Source organism: Anser brachyrhynchus (genome assembly GCF_964034855.1).
Source record: "Anser brachyrhynchus genome assembly, chromosome: 22".
Lineage (NCBI taxonomy): Eukaryota > Metazoa > Chordata > Aves > Anseriformes > Anatidae > Anser > Anser brachyrhynchus.
Genome location: NC_137715.1, coordinates 4104087 through 4121625, shown reverse-complemented (window position 1 = coordinate 4121625; position 17539 = coordinate 4104087). Strand labels below are relative to the sequence as shown.

The 17539-nt window shown below is 43.5% G+C and overlaps 1 protein-coding gene across 1 annotated transcript; it reads right to left on the bottom strand.

The window, feature by feature from the left end:
* Nucleotides 1-2086: 2086 nt before the first annotated feature.
* DHX8 (DEAH-box helicase 8) lies at nt 2087-17026 on the bottom strand. The gene is made up of 23 exons (XM_080565332.1): nt 16762-17026; nt 15463-15548; nt 14970-15042; nt 14444-14529; nt 14172-14281; nt 13763-14074; nt 13327-13471; nt 12568-12771; nt 11980-12067; nt 11559-11656; nt 10859-11006; nt 10257-10438; nt 9646-9840; nt 9224-9409; nt 8467-8677; nt 8011-8192; nt 7359-7499; nt 6946-7101; nt 6073-6210; nt 5576-5704; nt 4453-4649; nt 4122-4301; nt 2087-3585 (listed from the first exon to the last, which is right to left on the bottom strand). The coding sequence occupies exons 1-23, from the start codon at nt 16871-16873 to the stop codon at nt 3366-3368; spliced, it is 3579 nt and encodes a 1192-aa protein (XP_080421458.1). The 5' UTR covers nt 16874-17026; the 3' UTR covers nt 2087-3365.
* Nucleotides 17027-17539: the final 513 nt, after the last annotated feature.

Genomic DNA, 17539 nt, shown 5'->3' with positions numbered 1-17539 from the left:
AACTGCTAACGGGCGAGTACCGCAGCCTTCTGCGATTGTCACAGAAGTGTCATGAAAAGCGAATTACCCCAAAACAAACCCCCCATTGTCCAAGCAGCACGTTGCTGTCACACCGGCTCTGGTAACAAGCCCGTTAATGACGTTAAGGTAGTTACTCCAACAGATGGAGCACGTGGGGGGCGGCTGTAAAAATCATATTTATATTTCATGCATTAAGGGCAAAAGGTTGGTTTTGGATGTGTATGAGCGCGTGTGCGTGTACACATGGATGTTTAAGTCATTCTGTTGCTCTGAATCCTTTGTGACGAGCAGCTAACACGCGGAAATTGGCCGACAGCTCATGCCGCTGGAGTTTAAAACCAAGTATTGTTTGCTCTGTCTCTTCGGAGAGATTCACAGCCCCACGAGCAGAATGGGGCCCCCGTCTAGGCAAGGAACACCACACCAAACCCCGGAGGACCAGAAGGGGACAGGAACCAGCCGCGCTCCATCCGTGCTCTTTGCATGAAGTGTTACACCAGCCCGTGTTGTTCGGGGTGGCGAGGTTCACGGGTGGCTTAGAATTCCTCAGAGGACCCACTCAGCAGCTCACACATCTCCTTGGTCTTCCAGGAAAAACTAAGCTTTAAAACTTATATGTTATCTATGTGTATCATTTGAAGTAAACTAAAAGCACCCACAGTTTGAGGCAGCTCATCAGCACAAGGTGAGAGCCTCCACCTACCTCCCCCTGAAGGCTGGTGCCAGTCTGCCTACCTCTTGTAGGAAGGGCACTCGTTATGATCCTTAATTTCTTGCTTAGCTACTCTCTCCCTTTCCCCCCTCTGTTTACTTGTAGCTAATTTCCTGCTAGCTTGTTCTCTGCCAGCAGGTATAAGATAAACCCTAGCGCTTGGGCAGCCAAAGCTTTCGCCCAGAATTGCAGCTCGAGCCTCTTTTCAGCACCTTAACCAAATATTACCAGGAGCTGGAGGACCTCGCAGGGGCTGTAGCTGCTGCTGTTGCTGGCAGAAATGAAACTGGAGACAGGGCAAGCACATCCCCTCCCGCCACGTTTAGAGAAGTTTCCACCCCCCCCCAGCACAAGCTGCAGCACAAGAGCTGCTAATGGCAAGGAGGCTACTTAGTGCTGACAAAGGGACACGTGCAGAAATTGCATGCACATACATACTTCTATCACCCAGGAAATTTTTAGCACTTATGCTGACATAACACCTCCAAAAAAACATTCCGAGCTAGACTTATGGCCTCTGCCGGCAGAATTTTTGGCTTTAGATAGGAAACTTTTGTTATCAGTTCTCGTGTGCTAACTCAGGACAGTGAAAACGAGCCAGAAAATCTACAGCTCACACTATTTAAGATAATCCAGTTCATTTAGGCAGGGGCAGACTGGCAAGCGCTTATACAAGCATCTCATCCAGCATTGCTCAAGAAACACTTTCTCCCAGCAAGGGGCTAAAACACCCATTCAGCTGATGCAAGTACTGCCAGAAGAAAGCATTATGCCTGTGGTTTTATGCTGGGATGACACAGTGTATTCTGAGGTTTTCAGAATCTTTTTCCCATTATACAAGATAAACCAGCCAAAAAGAATCACACCAACAGTAATTAGCATGTTAAGCTTAAAAGCTTCAGAACGTAATAGGTGGATAAAACGTGTTTTAAAAAAGCTGCTCAGTTTTGGATGTAGGGTGTTCCCCAAGGAAGCAGCTGAGATCCACGCGCAAAAGTTTCCGCAAATGAATTTAAAGATGTTATTGACAAACTAATTGTCAAAAAACAAAGGAACTGTTGATGCATTTTGCCATACCACGAGGTGAGAAAGAGGCTACACAAGAAAAGCAAATACAAAATGAATTTGGAACAGAAATACCTCAAAATATGCTGTCCAACTGGGACTCTCACTATTTGCATTTTCTCTTTTACATGCTTCATTTGGTTTTTGAAAATTAAGTGCAAAGTTTCATAGAAACAGTAACAGAAGCAGCTACAGAGCTCTTAGAAGGAAAACATGCTTGGAAGAATGTTCAATAGGACAACTATGTGTGCACAGTGGCATAATTAAAGAGTCTCCAACCCTACGAAGTTTCTAATTCTATTTAACTTTATAAATATGTAACACCAAGGAAAAGCTCAGGGTATTTATACAACATAATAAAACGCTATATACAGCATCCCTGCCCACCTTTGTACATAGATACAGAGTTCCAATATATCTACTTTTCAGTGAGACACATTCTTCAAAGTAGAGTAGAAGACGACCTGTCAAGTTCATTCTACTCATTTCAACAATAACTTTAACAATGTCCCAGACTTGGGAAAAAAAAATGAAAATTAAAAAAAAAAAGATTTGGGTATCTCCAGCTACGGCGTCAAATAATTTTCATCTGTTTGCAACAGAAAAAAATAATTTACGCATAGCTTCAGCATGAGATAAAACACACTGGATCGTCAAATCTGTTTTTCAAGAGGGAACTGTTACACCATGTTTTACAGACATTTCAGCTGTAAGAGAACATTCTATAAAAAAAAAAACAAAAACAACAGTTGTGATGTCACCAAGCATTGTAAGTGGAAATAAAACACATGACACATTGTAGAGAAAGTCTAAACATCTGTTACCACTTATGTTCATAGACAGAGCCGTGCTGCAGAGTGGATGTGGTTAATTACCATTCGATATACTAGCCTTCAGCACACAGGAGATGGTGATGAAGGATAAGGCTTGCAGTCTGACCTGTGCCATTGTCCAAGTATAACAGACATTCTAGCCGGGTTTCAAGGGATCTTTCCTGTATTATTCCAAAGCCACAGATACTAAATATCTCACTGCAGATGGCTTACATAAGAGACAAATAGTTACAGTGACCAGAAAAATGCATAAAATAGGAAAAAATGAGGATAAGCACCTCACAGAAAACAGCCACTGTCCAAGAGCATAAATTGAAATAAATCCCTTTTAGCAGGGTAAAGAAACAAATTTTTATTTGGTCATTCAGAGCAGTTAGGTCGGTGAACCACTATTTCTTAATCACTGTCTTTTTGTTGTTGTTCTGCTCAGTGCCCAGATTTCTGAGTCTTAAGATTTTCTCTCTAAAAAAGGAGAACGACTAAAAAAGTGTTTCAAGAACCATTCCTGAAATGATGCAATACACTGAGGAGTCCCAGGACATTTGTCATGCAGCTGGAGAATCTGAGGGGCAACTGACATAAGCAAGCATCGCCCCCTTGTGCTTCTGCTCTGAAAATACTTCTCATTTTGTAGGTAAGCCTCAACTGCAAGAGTCCCAAAAGAAACATTCAACACTGCGAAATGACAGTCCCACAAATATAAAACCAGTAACAGTCTGGGGGGGGAACTAGGCTCATCGCCGTCTGAATGCACGCGATATCCTCCAAGCGTTGGGCTCCTCATAGCGATTGTAGAGGGGTTCAAGCCGCTGCTGCTTTTTCTGTTTGCTCAGTTTGGTTGGATCAGAAACCTTGAAGAACGCTGGTGCAAATTCCACCAGCCAGCGTGGATCAATAGTTGTCACTTCACGCATGTACTCCTTGGTGGTCAGCACTAGCTCATGATACACCACCCTGTGAAAAGAGAGCAACTTGGGATATTAGTATTTCCAAACAAGAAGAGGCATGGCAAGGGCTGCAGTATCTAAGCTCACCCTTTTCTCTCTGATTCTTCCCTTATTCAGCATAAGACTCCTTATGAGCTCTGATGCAGGCTATAAAAGAACTATCCAGAAGAGTCATCATCTTTTTCCTCTCCTACCTCACACCTACTCTTCAGCATAAAGCTGCTCTCTTCTGTTTAAAACAATTCATTCTCTCTCTCAACATTCAACGTTTCAACACTGAAACTCAATTCCACAAGACAGGAACACAATCATAAGGCTTCAGTCCCAGCCTTGGTTTTAAAAGTGAGTCTCACATCTGCACAGGCACAGATTTTAGCAGTAGAAAGAGCCAAAAGCAGACTTGAAACTTTTCTCACTCTGCTCATTGCTGAGAAGTCAGCAGCCTATACTTCAGTCTGCATTCTACAAATAGCGCACACCATCGGCTTTTCAGTTATAAAGTCTGAACTGAAACAGAAAATTACGTAACAAGCCCTCCCTTACCATTCCGGCTGTCTGTTGAAGAGAGCACTGGATGGGTGGATATAGACCACCTGTTGATCAATGAGTGTCCGATAACCCTCCTGGGGATCCTTCTTTGCAGCATTTCGGAAGAAGCCGCTGCAGATGGCCTTCTGGACTCGAACCGTTGCCTTGCCACAGGACACCACATCCAGCTTGTGTCTGCCAGAGAAGAGTTCGGGAGAAAAAAAAAAATTTGAGTTCTCCATATTCAGGTAGAGCTACTAACATCAGACTAACAAATTTTGTTTAGCTACTGTGGTGTAAGAATACTAAGCAAACAGTCAGTACTCATCCTTTCGGATGTGCTCACCTGTCCATAATGCCCAACATCTGCTTGCGGATGTCCTGTGCCCTGCGTAAGGACCGGGCTTGGATAAAATTTTCATAGCACCAGGGATTTGAAAACTTATTGTTCTTCCAGGAATTGTAGACAGCCAGCAGAGTGAGGTGGTCTCCTTCTGTCTGATGGAACTTGGCTTTCTTTTGATCAGCAAGTGCTTGTTTATCCTAACACATAAAGTATGCATCCATCAGACACCAACATCTTAGAGGCAATCCTTGTGCAACATGAAGGACTCCTCATCACCCATACCATGCTATTTTAAGGCAACCAAGAAACAGATGATATAAAATGGGGAAGACACAAAATTGAGTGGTGAATTACTAAGGATTACTGGGGAGTATCTAAGTGTCACTGGGACAGCTCTCAATAAGCCAAACCTATGCTCGTATGACAGGAAAGCCTAGAACTGCCCTTGCTGAAGACAGACTTGCTGTAGGCTCCCCTGACGACTCTCACAGGTGACAAGGACCTGATCAGGAAAGATGAATTTTTTTTTTCCCCCCTCTCCTCATTTTATTCAATTTCTGCCCCTCATCTTGAAAGAGGGCTTCAAAGGAAACTAATCACTTATACTGTAGGCAATGCAAGCGTGAATCAAACTAGGCAGTTTTATTGCTTTTGAAGCAACCTCAATGACTAACCATCAAAGGTACTGAAGCAGTAGCTTTGACCCCTCCGTCCCTCCTCGCTTGTCCAATCTGCTCATAAAATGTTAATCAGACACTGCAATTACATAGTCTGTTAATTTCAATTTTGCTCTAAGTTGCAGCAGGCCATCATAATGAAGAAATAATGGTTTCAAGAAGAGTCTGCCGTGAAAGAATACTACCACAGCACAATCTGCTGCTTGTTGACTTGAAAGAAAGAAAGAAGAAAGAGAATGCCAGACTTCCAACTTTCACCTTCCCATTTGCAAAGAAACTACCAACATCCACAGCTACAAGGTGTTTATCTAAAAGGTACATCAGATATGTAATGTATGAACCAACAGTCTAACAGGTTTATTTGGGTAAATATGCTCACTCCTTAAGACCTGAGGCAGGCAACAGAAAACACACAAACTGTAACAATTCTTGGCTGCACTCCTTACCTTTGGCCTGTAGAACACATTCTGTACAGACAGCATGGAGACTATTGTCAGCATTTCCTCGCTGCATCCCAGATGTACGGACATGATCAACATCTTGCACAACATGGGCTCCAAGGGGAATTCTGCCATCTGCAAGAAAGCTGTTTCAGGGTACCTTGCAAAGCCTCAGAAAAATTCCGAGTTCCCTCTGCAAGAGAGGAAAGCCCTTTCTTCCGTGCTTTCTTATCAAAACCGTGTGCTTCACTCAGAATAACTTTAATCAACATGAAACAAATTACATACACTCACAAGGATATCCCAATACTTACAAGGGATTATTTTAGACATTTTACAAATAAGTTTGCTTTTATTAGATAAGTAATATCTGCTCTTTAAAAAGCAGAAGATAAATAACTACCTAAACATCCTAAACTACCTAAAGAAGATACATAACTACCTAAACATCCTCTAAACACTTGCAACCCCATCAGCACTATGAAGCATTCTATTTAGCCTACCCTGCGCCCAAGTCGAGTGAGAAGTCCTTCGTCATCCAGAGCTCCCAGAGTATACAGCTGCTCCATGGCAGTTATGAGAGTTTCCATTGGGGGAGCATCCATAAAGTCAAAAGAGAGCAAATCGTTGATGCCCATGGCCTGAACAGAGGAAAGTGAGAACAACCAAGTTACAACACCGAGGAGAAAGAAGACACTGAACTCAACACTTCAGATAACCTGCACTGGCCTGTGACTTTCACCTATCATTCAGTTTTCTAGTTTGTTTCTTCGGTACTGGTACTTCGGTATCTCTTCCAAGCAAAATAATTCCATCTAGGCAACATGTAAGTTCAATGATGGTTTTGAGGACTTCCTGCCTTGTAAATAAGTGTGACATGACAGCCTCAAAGGACATTAAGTATGTCTCCAGCCTTCCCCTTTCCCAGAAGAGGGGAAAGACAGCAACTTCCCCAACTTCTGTGTATTGAGTTAAGGTCCAGTTTGTGGGCACTCAGAAGCATGATATATGCTTGGAAGATGTGTATCTTTGGGGATCAAAACCCACTCTTAAAACAATGTATTTGATCTGTTCATGTTTAACATAAACATACCTTACACAAGAAATGCATACTGCTGATAGGTTTCCTGTATTTCAAGTCCCTTGCAACTAACTGTTCTGCGCAGCTAAGACTTGTAATTTAGGTGGATATCCAACACTAAAATCCTCAACAGAAAAATGCAGGAGCAAGCTCAGTGCCTAAGAACTGCATGTGATGCAGTCTCCCTTTCAAAATACCTCTGTTCACTAGAAGGATCTGAGGTTAATAAAGACAGACTGATTTATTGAAAGGCTTACGATCAGGCTGGCTTGCCAAAAGTCAGAGAAATGCCCACCTTCAGGGAGAGTACTGTACTGGCCAAGTTTGTTCTCTGGATTTCAGGCACATTGGTGGTTAGCATTTCATCTCGATAGGCACGCTCTGTATATAGCCTGTAGCATTTTCCTGGCCCTGTTCTCCCAGCTCTTCCTGCTCGCTGCTTTGCTTGAGCCTAAAGATAAAGAAAAGCATCTCAGTGAACACGTGTAAACAAGTACAGTTGAAAACAAGCCAAATCAAATGATTAATTATTCACGATTTTATTTGTATTAATAGAAAAATAGATTTCCAATCCAACCAAGGAAAGTACGTGTTCCTTCATATGGCCTCAAGGAATCTCAATTGCCTTACTTTGTTTCCATTTGCTTGGACATCATCAAGATACGTGCTAGGAGCAGGAAAAAAAAGCGTCAAATACAGAATGCTTACCTGTGAAATTGGTGTAACAACCAGCTGGTCGATTCCAGTCTTGGAGTTGTAAACTTTCTGCTTCACAAAGCCAGGATCGACCACATAATATATTCCATCAATAGTAAGCGACGTCTCAGCAATGTTGGTGGCAATGACAACCTGCAAGCAACAGTGATTCAGTAACCAGTGCTGTGTTTGGCTGGCAAGCCAACCAGGCTGCTCAACTTGAATAATCCATCCTACGTGATATAATCAGTTTGCTGTAGATGCAACTCCAATCATTTAACATTAAAAGGAGAAATGTACTCAGGAACTGAGGAACAGCAAAAAGTTATCTACAGTCAAGAATGGACAGGTGTTAAACATCTACCTTTGTTTTAGATTTGGACAGTATGAGAAGAGAGCATAACAAAATTTGCAATTAAAAGCAGATGGAAGACCATTGTAAGTTTGTACACAGACTGCAATGATTTCAGGGAAAATTTCTGCCTATCATTCAAACACAGTCCATATTTACAGAGGACACTTCCTCAGACTGTATCTCTAGGTATTCATTAGCTGTCTTTTTCTTCGGAACTACCCCACTTTGTCTGAAGTGGTAACTAACAGAATGAGAAGTACTAAGAAAAAAAAATCAGCACAAGATGAAGCCACACTTAGCTGAAGTTACCTTTCTGCTTCCTGGTGGGGCTGGGTCAAAGATCCTGGTTTGCATTTCACTGGGTAAGGCTGAATATACTGGCAGGATAATTAACTCTGGAACATCAGGTCCAAGAGATTTCATCCTCTCATAGAGGATCTCACAGGCAGTGTCAATCTCTTCCTGACCAGTTAGAAACACCAAAATGTCACCTACACAGAAGTAAAACACACACAGAATCAATTCTGCTCAGTACAGCTCCTGCATAACCAGCCCTCACCTTTTCCATTTAAAACAGAGATCCCCACTTTCACTAGCACCTGGACAACAACTTCTAGCCAGCAGCAACAGTGCCAAAAGTCCTATTTTACTCCTGCTTCTGACACACGATCAGTGACTCAAAAAGACCTCACTCTTAGGTATTAGAGTCCCTGAATTACCAATCACCCTAGATTCACCATCCCTGATTCACTATTCTCCACTCACCTGGTGGCTCTGTTAAGTGGATCTGCATTACTGTAATCAGGCTAGCATCCAAATAATCCGTCTCTGGCTCTTTTGTGTACAGGATTTCTACTGGGTATGTTCTGCCAGGAATTGTGAAGATTGGAGCTTCGTAGAAATACTGAGAGAATTTCACAGCATCCAGTGTTGCTGACGTCACTATCAACTTCATATCCTGCCGTTTCTGCACCGTCTATAGGAGGAAATAAAGTTCTCTGGTCATTTACTGTCTTTGGGACTATTAATATATAGCATTTGACTTCAGTCGAAGCAATACTTCACATTACAAAAAGAATTATGACCAGCTATATCAGGCATTTTGACAGATTCCAAAACCTCTACAAGTAAAACAGGCAGCTCATTCCAGCATCCATAATTTCAAACAATCAACCACTAAGGTCACATTTCAAACCTTTCTCGGCAGCACCTATCAAAGAAAGCCTTTGTCAGAGAAGGAAGAGCAAAGCAAGAACACTCCTCTGCTCATCCATCATTATGAGCATTCTGGAGTGCCAAAGCTCATTGTTTCTGTGAATTTTGCTTGATTTATCTTCACGCAGAGGCTCATTTTATGAAAATCTGTACTACAGATCCTTAGGAATATTTGCTTTGCTCCTGAAGAGACTCTTGGAAAACATGAATGAGCTTGACTCGTGTGACCTTGCCTCTCCTGAGGGGCTCCTACCCATACACAGCATACCGAGGACACCACAGAAATAAAAATCAAATGCTACATTACCTTCTTCAGGAGTCCAAAGAGCACATCTGTATGAATTGTCCTCTCATGGGCTTCATCCAGCATGATAATGGCATACTGGGTCAGATCAGGATCTATCAAGCACTCCCTCAGTAACATACCATCCGTCATGTATTTGATGACAGTTTCAGGGCTAGTGCAGTCTTCAAATCGAATGGTGTAGCCAACCTAGAAAAAAAGAGTTGAATAGAAAACAACGTTCTCTTTTCACATCACAACTGAATCTACAGAATTAAGTTATTAGCACCATTAATTCCCAGTTTGATTATTCTGACAGATCATTTTTACAGCCTACATGGGAACAGACGTGTGGACATGAACAAATAAACTAGCTCCAGCACTGATTTTTCCTACTTTTCTCCATGCTTATTCTGGCACATTCTTCAACATGGACAACAACTCACCTCTTGTCCCAAACAGCAACCGAACTCCTCTGACACCCTCTTTGCAACAGACATTGCAGCCACTCTGCGAGGCTGAGTACATCCGATCTTTCCTCTTGATGTATATCCCGCCTCAGCCAGGTATTGGGTAATCTGGGTTGTCTTCCCAGACCCCGTCTCTCCAATAACAATCAGAATCTGGTTGTCATGCACAGCCTAAAAAAGGTCATAACAGATACACTTATTAAAATTAAGTGTAAAAAAACTGAGAACAAACAAGAATCAACAAAGTACAGTTCAGACTAGACTGAGTACCTACTGCTCTTCCTCCAGCTGACCCATACCAAAATGATACAAACATTCTTACTGACCAAGCCAGCAAACTGCTCAATCACTTAGCTGACTCACTCCTTTGCCCACGTGATCCCAGTTTCAATTTTGATTTACATTAACAAATACCTGGAGCTTTACTAAAATATACAAACACACATGTAGTCCTTTAAAATAATTATTCTAAGCTACAGTTCCACACTTAAAATTATCAAGTGGCTATTCATCTGTTAACAGGCTGAAACAGTATTTATATTAAATTACTGCTTGTTCAAACAAGAATGACATTTCAAGAGTCTTACTTGTATCAGCTGCTCCTTCAGTCTGAAGATTGGGAGACTCTCTCTCTGCTCAATGATAGAAAGCTGTGTCTTCTTACCATAAGAGGCTTTGTTGCCACCAAATGCATGTTTCTTCCACTCTGGGATATCATTGGGCATCATCCCAATACCTCGCATGTTTGCAGCTATTTGTCTTCCATCCACTAGAAAAGAAACAATTTCATCATCACATTAGGTTCGTGCAGCACAGATCCCAGCGATCCTGATCCTAACACTCCATTATCCTTGCCTTTTACACTTTCCTTGTGCATTTAAGTTTATGTATTTTCTAAGTTCCTACACGTACGTTACCTCTATTACACTAATTTCCATGTAAAAAAAAAAAAACTGCTTTGCCATCCATCTTGCTTTTTGGTAATGTATCTTGATGGATACCAGGATATACCTGCATGTTCCCTTGACACTTCTATTTCGCATCAGCAACGACAAATTTCTTCTTTGTCTCACTTTTAAAGTGAGGCATAAAAACACGTTACCATGAGCTAGGCATTATGGTATTTCTCCTGAGTTGCTCAGTTACCACAAAAAATGCACAGTTCATATTTAGATGTGTTCAGGCATACCATCAGGGAGAGGATCCACCCAGTGTGTGTTGAGACCCATGGGAATAGAATCCATCTCTGCTTCTCTTTGTGCTTGTTTAAGTTCTCGTCTTTCTTTAGCTAAAGCACTCTGCATCATTGCAGCCTGGGACAAGGAACCATCCGGATTCTGAAAAAACAAGAAAAAAAAGTTAAGATCTCAAGTACTCCCAATGTTTCAAATTAAATTATTTTTCTGTCACCACTGTCCTTTTGAAGTCTCTGCTGAAAAAGCTTTGAGAGACTTGCTAATATTTTATGTATTTGAATTCTAGAATATTTCCACTGGCCCAATCTCATGAACCTCAATTAGTCATGGCTAATACAGAGCTTCCTTACCCAGTCCAGTCAGAAGGATAATGGACACTACCAACAAAAACCAATTATTTCTTTACCACCTCGTACTTCCAAAAGGTAAGAATAAGCAGAACAGAAAAGGTGTGTTCTAACACACGTTAAATGGTTGCCGCTGCAGGCATATGTACATTTTGGTTCTATTGCTCTATTTCACTGTCACCAGCTAAATAAGAACACGACTCCTTTTAAAGAATAGATCTTGAGTTCAGTGATAACATTTTTCAGGGCTCTACGAAAACATCTAAGTGGAAAATTAGTTATTAAATTCCCAAACATTTATTTGATTACATCAAGTATACTGTCTTTAGTCTTGGAAATCTCTTACCTTTACTATTTTGATGGGACTCATATCCATACTTTGTTTAGTATGACCTCGAAGGAATGGTGGCTCTTCTTCAACTAACTCAATCTCAAGATCCTCATCTAAAATCCAGAAGCGACAACTTTAATAGAAAGTTAAGCACCTTCTTTCAGCTACACAGTAACAACAGTACCTCTTCAAATAGTGCTTCCTGTGTATTCTCAATTATCACATAATTAGCCAGTGTTAAAAATGAAAACACCATATAAAAATAACACACAGATATTTGATGCATATCCAAAGGTCACTAACAATATGGCTGGAGCAATCCCAGTTCCAAGTGTTTAAGAAATTGTGACTTGTTTCACATCCACTCTCTTTCTGAAACAAAACATGTCCAGAAACAGAAAGCATATACAACCGTAAGACTACTCGGAAATACTACCTTCTTCATCATCAACTTTAGGAAGAATCCCAGTCTCCTCATCAAAGTCAGGAAACTCTTCCTTAGAAAGCACATTAGCTGCAATCATCTGAGAACAGAATGAATAAAACATGAATTTACACCAAAGAATGAACACAGCTTACGCCCATGATGCCTCAGTTCTAATGATATTACCAGACTTGTATATCAGGAACAAAGGAATGTTCAGATTTCAAGAGAAAGGAATGGTCCTGCATTCCGGCACACATCTCCCCAAGTCATCCAGTCTCTGAACAAATAGTCTTTTTGTTACTCTAAATACCATCAGCATGAGATAGCTGGCTTACAGGACTGCACTGATAACCAAGTATCACTAGACAGGGATGCCCCAACTCGCAGTGATCTCTGGAGACAACTTGGTCCAGCCTCCTGGTCAAAGCAGAGCTAACTTCAGAGTCAGAACTAAGCTAAAAGTCCCAGTTCACAAGAAGGCAGCAATTTAGATAAGGACTAAGTGAAAGAAACAAGCAAGGAGCTGTATTCTAGTCCACAAAACTCCCTAACAATTTTACTGAGTGGCACCCTATTTCCCCTCAATACAAAACAGACCTGTTTTATTTCCCATTTCTCTGGGTCTGAAATTCGAGTAAGGCGTTTCCGTTCCAGGGTATCATCCTCCACCTCCGGGGCATTCACCAGGGACAGGTGGCTGGGTCTGTCTGGGTTTCTCATGGAAGTTTCTTCATTGGTTTCTCCAACCAGGTTCCTTCTCCGGTTTGGATTCAAGTCTTCCCCAGTATCTTGATCAACATCCTACATCAGATCGATTAATTAATCAGCTCTACCTACATTTCACTTTTCATTGTCTATTAACACCAACAATTCCTCTAACACAAACGAAAACACAGAGTGTGTTTCTCAGAGAGAATACTACCAATGACAGCCAATACATAAAAAAAAATGCTATTTTGCATGGTTTTATTTTTATAGTATTATGAGGTGAGTACATCCCAAAGCCTGGGACACTCTGCCTTGGCAATTGCAGTGATTTCGTTCAAAATGAAATGCTTCTGTCCTACGGAAAAAGGAAGCCAAGCATAGCAACTGCCTGAGGTTTGACCTGTCACTTCGCTAAGTGACAAGTCACAAAATCCTGTTAGTACTACTACACCGGAAACATGCAAAAAAGAACCTAAGGAAAATGAGTAAAAAGTAATAGATCACTTAGAACTGTAACTCATACTTTTAACTCTGACTTGAACGGTTACGTATTAGTTTTCAGTAATGTAAGATAATCAGTGTATAATCTTAAAAAAAAAATAGAATAGAGATTACGTGATGCCAAGTACCACAGAACACATTCTATACCTTCATGCTCAGGCTGGTTTTGGATCCAGTAAAGGATAACACTTTGACTTTTACTCTTTGTCCTTTGCTCACAACATCGGCAACATTGGCAACCCGTCCTTCTCTTCGAAGCTCTGAGATGTGGACCAAGCCCTCCCAACGCTTCCTGTCGATGAAACAGAGGAACGTATGACATTGAACATTATTACTCATGCAGTCCTTTAGATCATTCAAAGTCTAGATTAAAGTATTTTGTTGTCAACTAATTGTGTACATTCATAAACTGTTTTTTTTCCTAAGGAGAACATTATCTGCTGTCAGACTTATTTTGCTGAAACAGATCTTCATTCTGGCCTCAAAACTCAGCACGCTTTATTATCGCATCATCTTTTTAAGACGCTAGCAGAAAACAGAACACCGATGTAGTACCAGATTTGCTGTGAACATCACAACATACCTTAGACCTTCCAGCTGCACAAAGCATCCAAACTGCATTATACTCGTGACTTTCCCATTATAAATGTCTCCGATGGAAGGCTCCTCAGGCGGTGGACGGTCTACGTGCTTGTCCCTCCATCTCTCATTGCCCTTCTCGAGATACTTCTCTCGATCCCTACGGTCCCTGCTAGGACTCCGACTCCTGCTCCGTGAGCGGTATCTGGATTTTCCCCTGTTCCTATCCCGAGTCCTAGAACGAGACCTAGAGCGAGATCTGTGCCTTCGTCTCCTGTCCCTGCTACGGCTTCGGCTCCTCCTCTTCTTCTTTGTCCTAACAAACCAACATCACATATTTGCACGTAAGAACAGAGCAAGCAGGCAATATTAATTGCCAATATCCATCCCTCAAAGATATTCTAGAACCATACCGGTGGTCACTGTTCCTTTGTTTGCCTTGCCTGTCTGCGCTAGGCATTAGAGCTTCAAGTTCTTTAAGCGCATCAGCTGCCACTTTCACATCATCCTCATCCAGCATATTCTGCAAGAACAGAGAATCATTCTGTACAAAGGCTTATAAAAAGTCTGTCGCAGAGAATTAATCTACAGAACGGACAATCTCACACATTTCTATTCAGAAAGAATGCAAGTTAAAAAAAAAAAAAAGATGAGACATGAGAGAAAAATGGAATTATGGTCTTACCCTGATGTTGGGATTGTCTGGCCTGCAAAGAGCCGGAAACAACTCCTTCAGCCTTTCCTTTTCTGATTTGGGTTTGACAACGGCCTCTGATTTTGAGGTTAATAAAACAAACAAGCAAAAAAAAATTAGAAGGTCCAAAATGATCTATCGCCAGCTTTTCTGTAATCAAATGTAAAGTTTAACTTTCATCTGAATACAAAGTTAGATACAGATTTTACAGAGATTCTCTTCGAAGATGATGGTATTTTCCTACAATGCATGAATCTGTGAAATCCTAAACAGTCTGAGCAGTGCGCTCAGTATGCTTTTTTGTATCTGAACAGCTTTGCTAATCCACCACTACTAACAGAGTCTTCCACATGCAACAGAAGCATATGAAGATCTTGACTTATAACATTAGAATATGTACTACATCGAGCTCACGCAATATGGCTAAAAAATACGAAAGACTAGGAATTATGTTGGTTTTTGTAGCTGTTTTTTCTTTTTTACATCTAACTGATGAAAGGGACAAGAGTACACACACCTTTACTTGTAGATGGTTTTGATGGAGGCCGCATTGTCTGTATGAGACGGAGCAAATTACTAATAAGGGAATCCTGCAAAATTTAACACGATAGTTTAAGAAGTGCCTGCGTTACTTTTGGTCATTCTTACAAAGCACAAAATAGTGGTAAATAGGGCAAAAAAGGCTCAACTCTTAAGATGTTCTCTTTAAAAAACGTTGCTAGACTTTACTTACACCCAAAAATGATATAACATGAATCTGAAAGTGATCAAGATAAATCAATTTAAGTGATTGTTCTACTTATTCTTTAAGTTACTTATTTAAGCCAAGTACAGTAGCTTCTGAGAAACTCATTAACCCCGCATCTAAGTACCACAAAATGCTTTAAGCTAACATTTAACTCTGTGAAAACTTGTTTCTTCCATATTTTATATGCTAAACAAGACAGTAAACAGTTCAAGTCCTCAACAGGAGGCTTCACAAAGACTATGAGTTTCCAGATCTCACTTACTGTGAACTCAGCGCCATTCTTCAGAAGAACAGCTTTGAACGCGTCAAACGTAGTGTTTTTCTCAGCAAGGCTTATGACAAACTCGGCTGCGGAGAAGAAGCAGAAAGTAAATCAGAGCACAGGATCGGAAGGCGGCGTTAGAGTACAAACAGCAGGGCAAAAATTGTTCTGTGGCATCTGGAATATTGTGTCCGGTTCTGGGCCCCTCAGTTCAAGAGGGACAGGGAACTGCTTGAGAGAGCGCAGCACAGAGCCACGAGGATGATTAAGGGAGTGGAGCATCTCCTGTACAAGGAAAAGCCAAGGGAGCTGGGGCTCTTTAGCCGGGAGAAGAGGAGACTGAGGGGTGACCTCATTAATGTTTATAAATACGTAAAGGATGAGCGTCAGGAGGACGGAGCCAGGCTCTTCTTGGTGACACTATTCTGGTTTCAGCTAGGATACAGTTAATACCTAGTAGCTGGTAGGGTGCTACGTTTTGGATTAGGACGAGAAGAGCGTTGGTAACATGCTGATGTTTTAATTGTTGCAGAGCAGTGCTTGCACTAAGCCAAGGGCTTTCCAGCTTCGTGCTCCATCCTGCCAGCAGGCAGGCTGGGGGTGCAGCGGGAGCTGGGAGGGGACAGACCCAGGACAGCTGACCCAAACTGGCCAAAGGGGTATTCCATACCATCTGACGTCGTGCTAAACAATATACAGAGGTGGCTAGCCGGGGTGGGGGGCCGGCTGCTCAGGGATAGGCTGGGCATCGGTCAGTGGGTAGTGAGCAACTGCATTGTGCATCGCTTGTTTTGTACACATTATTATTAGTAGTACTATTATCATTATTATTATTTTTTTCCTGTCTTAATAAACTGTCTCTATCTCAACCCACAGGCTTCATTTTCCCGTTTCTCTCCCCCATCCCACAGAGGCAGGGAGGAGGGTGAGCCACCGGCTGTGCGGTGCTGAGCTACCGGCCGGGTTAAACCCCAACACACCCAATGATAAGACAAGGGGCAGCGGGCGCAGGCTGGAACAGAGGAGGTTCCCCTTAAATATAAGACAAAGCTTTTTGACAGTGAGGGTGGCAGAGCCCTGGAAGAGGCCGCTCGGGGGGTTGTGGGGTCTCCTTCGCTGGAGACATCCAAAACCCTGTAGGACCTGACCCAGGCGCTCCTGCTCTGGCAGGGGGCCTGGACCAGGCGCTCTCTCAGGCCCCTTCCAGCCCCTGACGCTGGGGTTCCCGGACATTTGTTTACATGGCGGCGCCAGGCCCAGCCGCAGCGTCCTTCCCGCAGCCTCCTCGGCCCCGCTTACCCAAGTCCTTGTCGTTGATGCCCAGGTGGTTGTCCAGCTCCGTGCACACCTTGGAGACCAGCGACAGGTACTCGAGCTTGGCGAGCTCCTCCAGCGCCACCAGGTCCGCCATCACTACCCCCTCACCGCCGCCGCCACCACTTCCGCATCCGGGCCGCGCCGGAAGCCGGGAGGCGGTGCCGCATTGGGCGTGCCCACACCGACCATAGAGAGAGAGGCGGGCGTGCTAGAACGCCCCGCACCCACACTGACCATAGAGAGAGGGTGGTCCTCCACGCTGCACTCCCGCGGCTGACCACACCCCCACGGCCAACCTAAGCCCCGCCCACCCTCCGTTGAGCCGCGCGCGTGGGAAGTGGGGGGGAACCAATCAGCGCAGCCGAACGAGCGAGCGGGGCTCGTGACGCGTCTGTTGCTAGGCGCTCCCCGCCGCCGCCATGGCGGCCTTCCACTGGGAGGCGCGGCGCAGGCAGGCGGCGCTGGAGCGGCGGCGAGCGGCCGCGCTGCGGGTGCGGACAGGGCCGGGGGGCTGGGGGGGAGGCGGAGAGCGGCCCCGGGACCGCGCTCACCGCCCCCTCCCCGCCTCCAGGCCACGGCGAGCCTCGAGGGGGACCCCAAGCACGGCCCCGGGACCGGCGTGACCCAGAGCCCGCCGCCCGGTGAGGGGAACGGGGGCCGGGGAAGCGGGGGAGGGGAGCGGGGGGGCTCCGGCTCACGGCTGCTCCGGTCCTGCCGCAGAGCCTCGGCCCTCCCGCTGCTGCTGCCCGTGTCACCAAGC

What these genes read in the sequence shown, in the direction of transcription:
- DHX8 (XM_080565332.1), bottom strand. Translation starts at nt 16,873, where the DNA reads ATGGCGGACCTGGTGGCGCTGGAGGAGCTCGCCAAGCTCGAGTACCTG. An exon ending in CCACTTAACAGAGCCACCAG is followed by an intron (nt 8,193 to 8,466) that starts GTGAGTGGAGAA and finishes ACTTCTGTGTAG; the next exon opens with GTGACATTTTGGTGTTTCTA. An exon ending in GTACAGTACTCTCCCTGAAG is followed by an intron (nt 6,211 to 6,945) that starts GTGGGCATTTCT and finishes TCCTCTGTTCAG; the next exon opens with GCCATGGGCATCAACGATTT.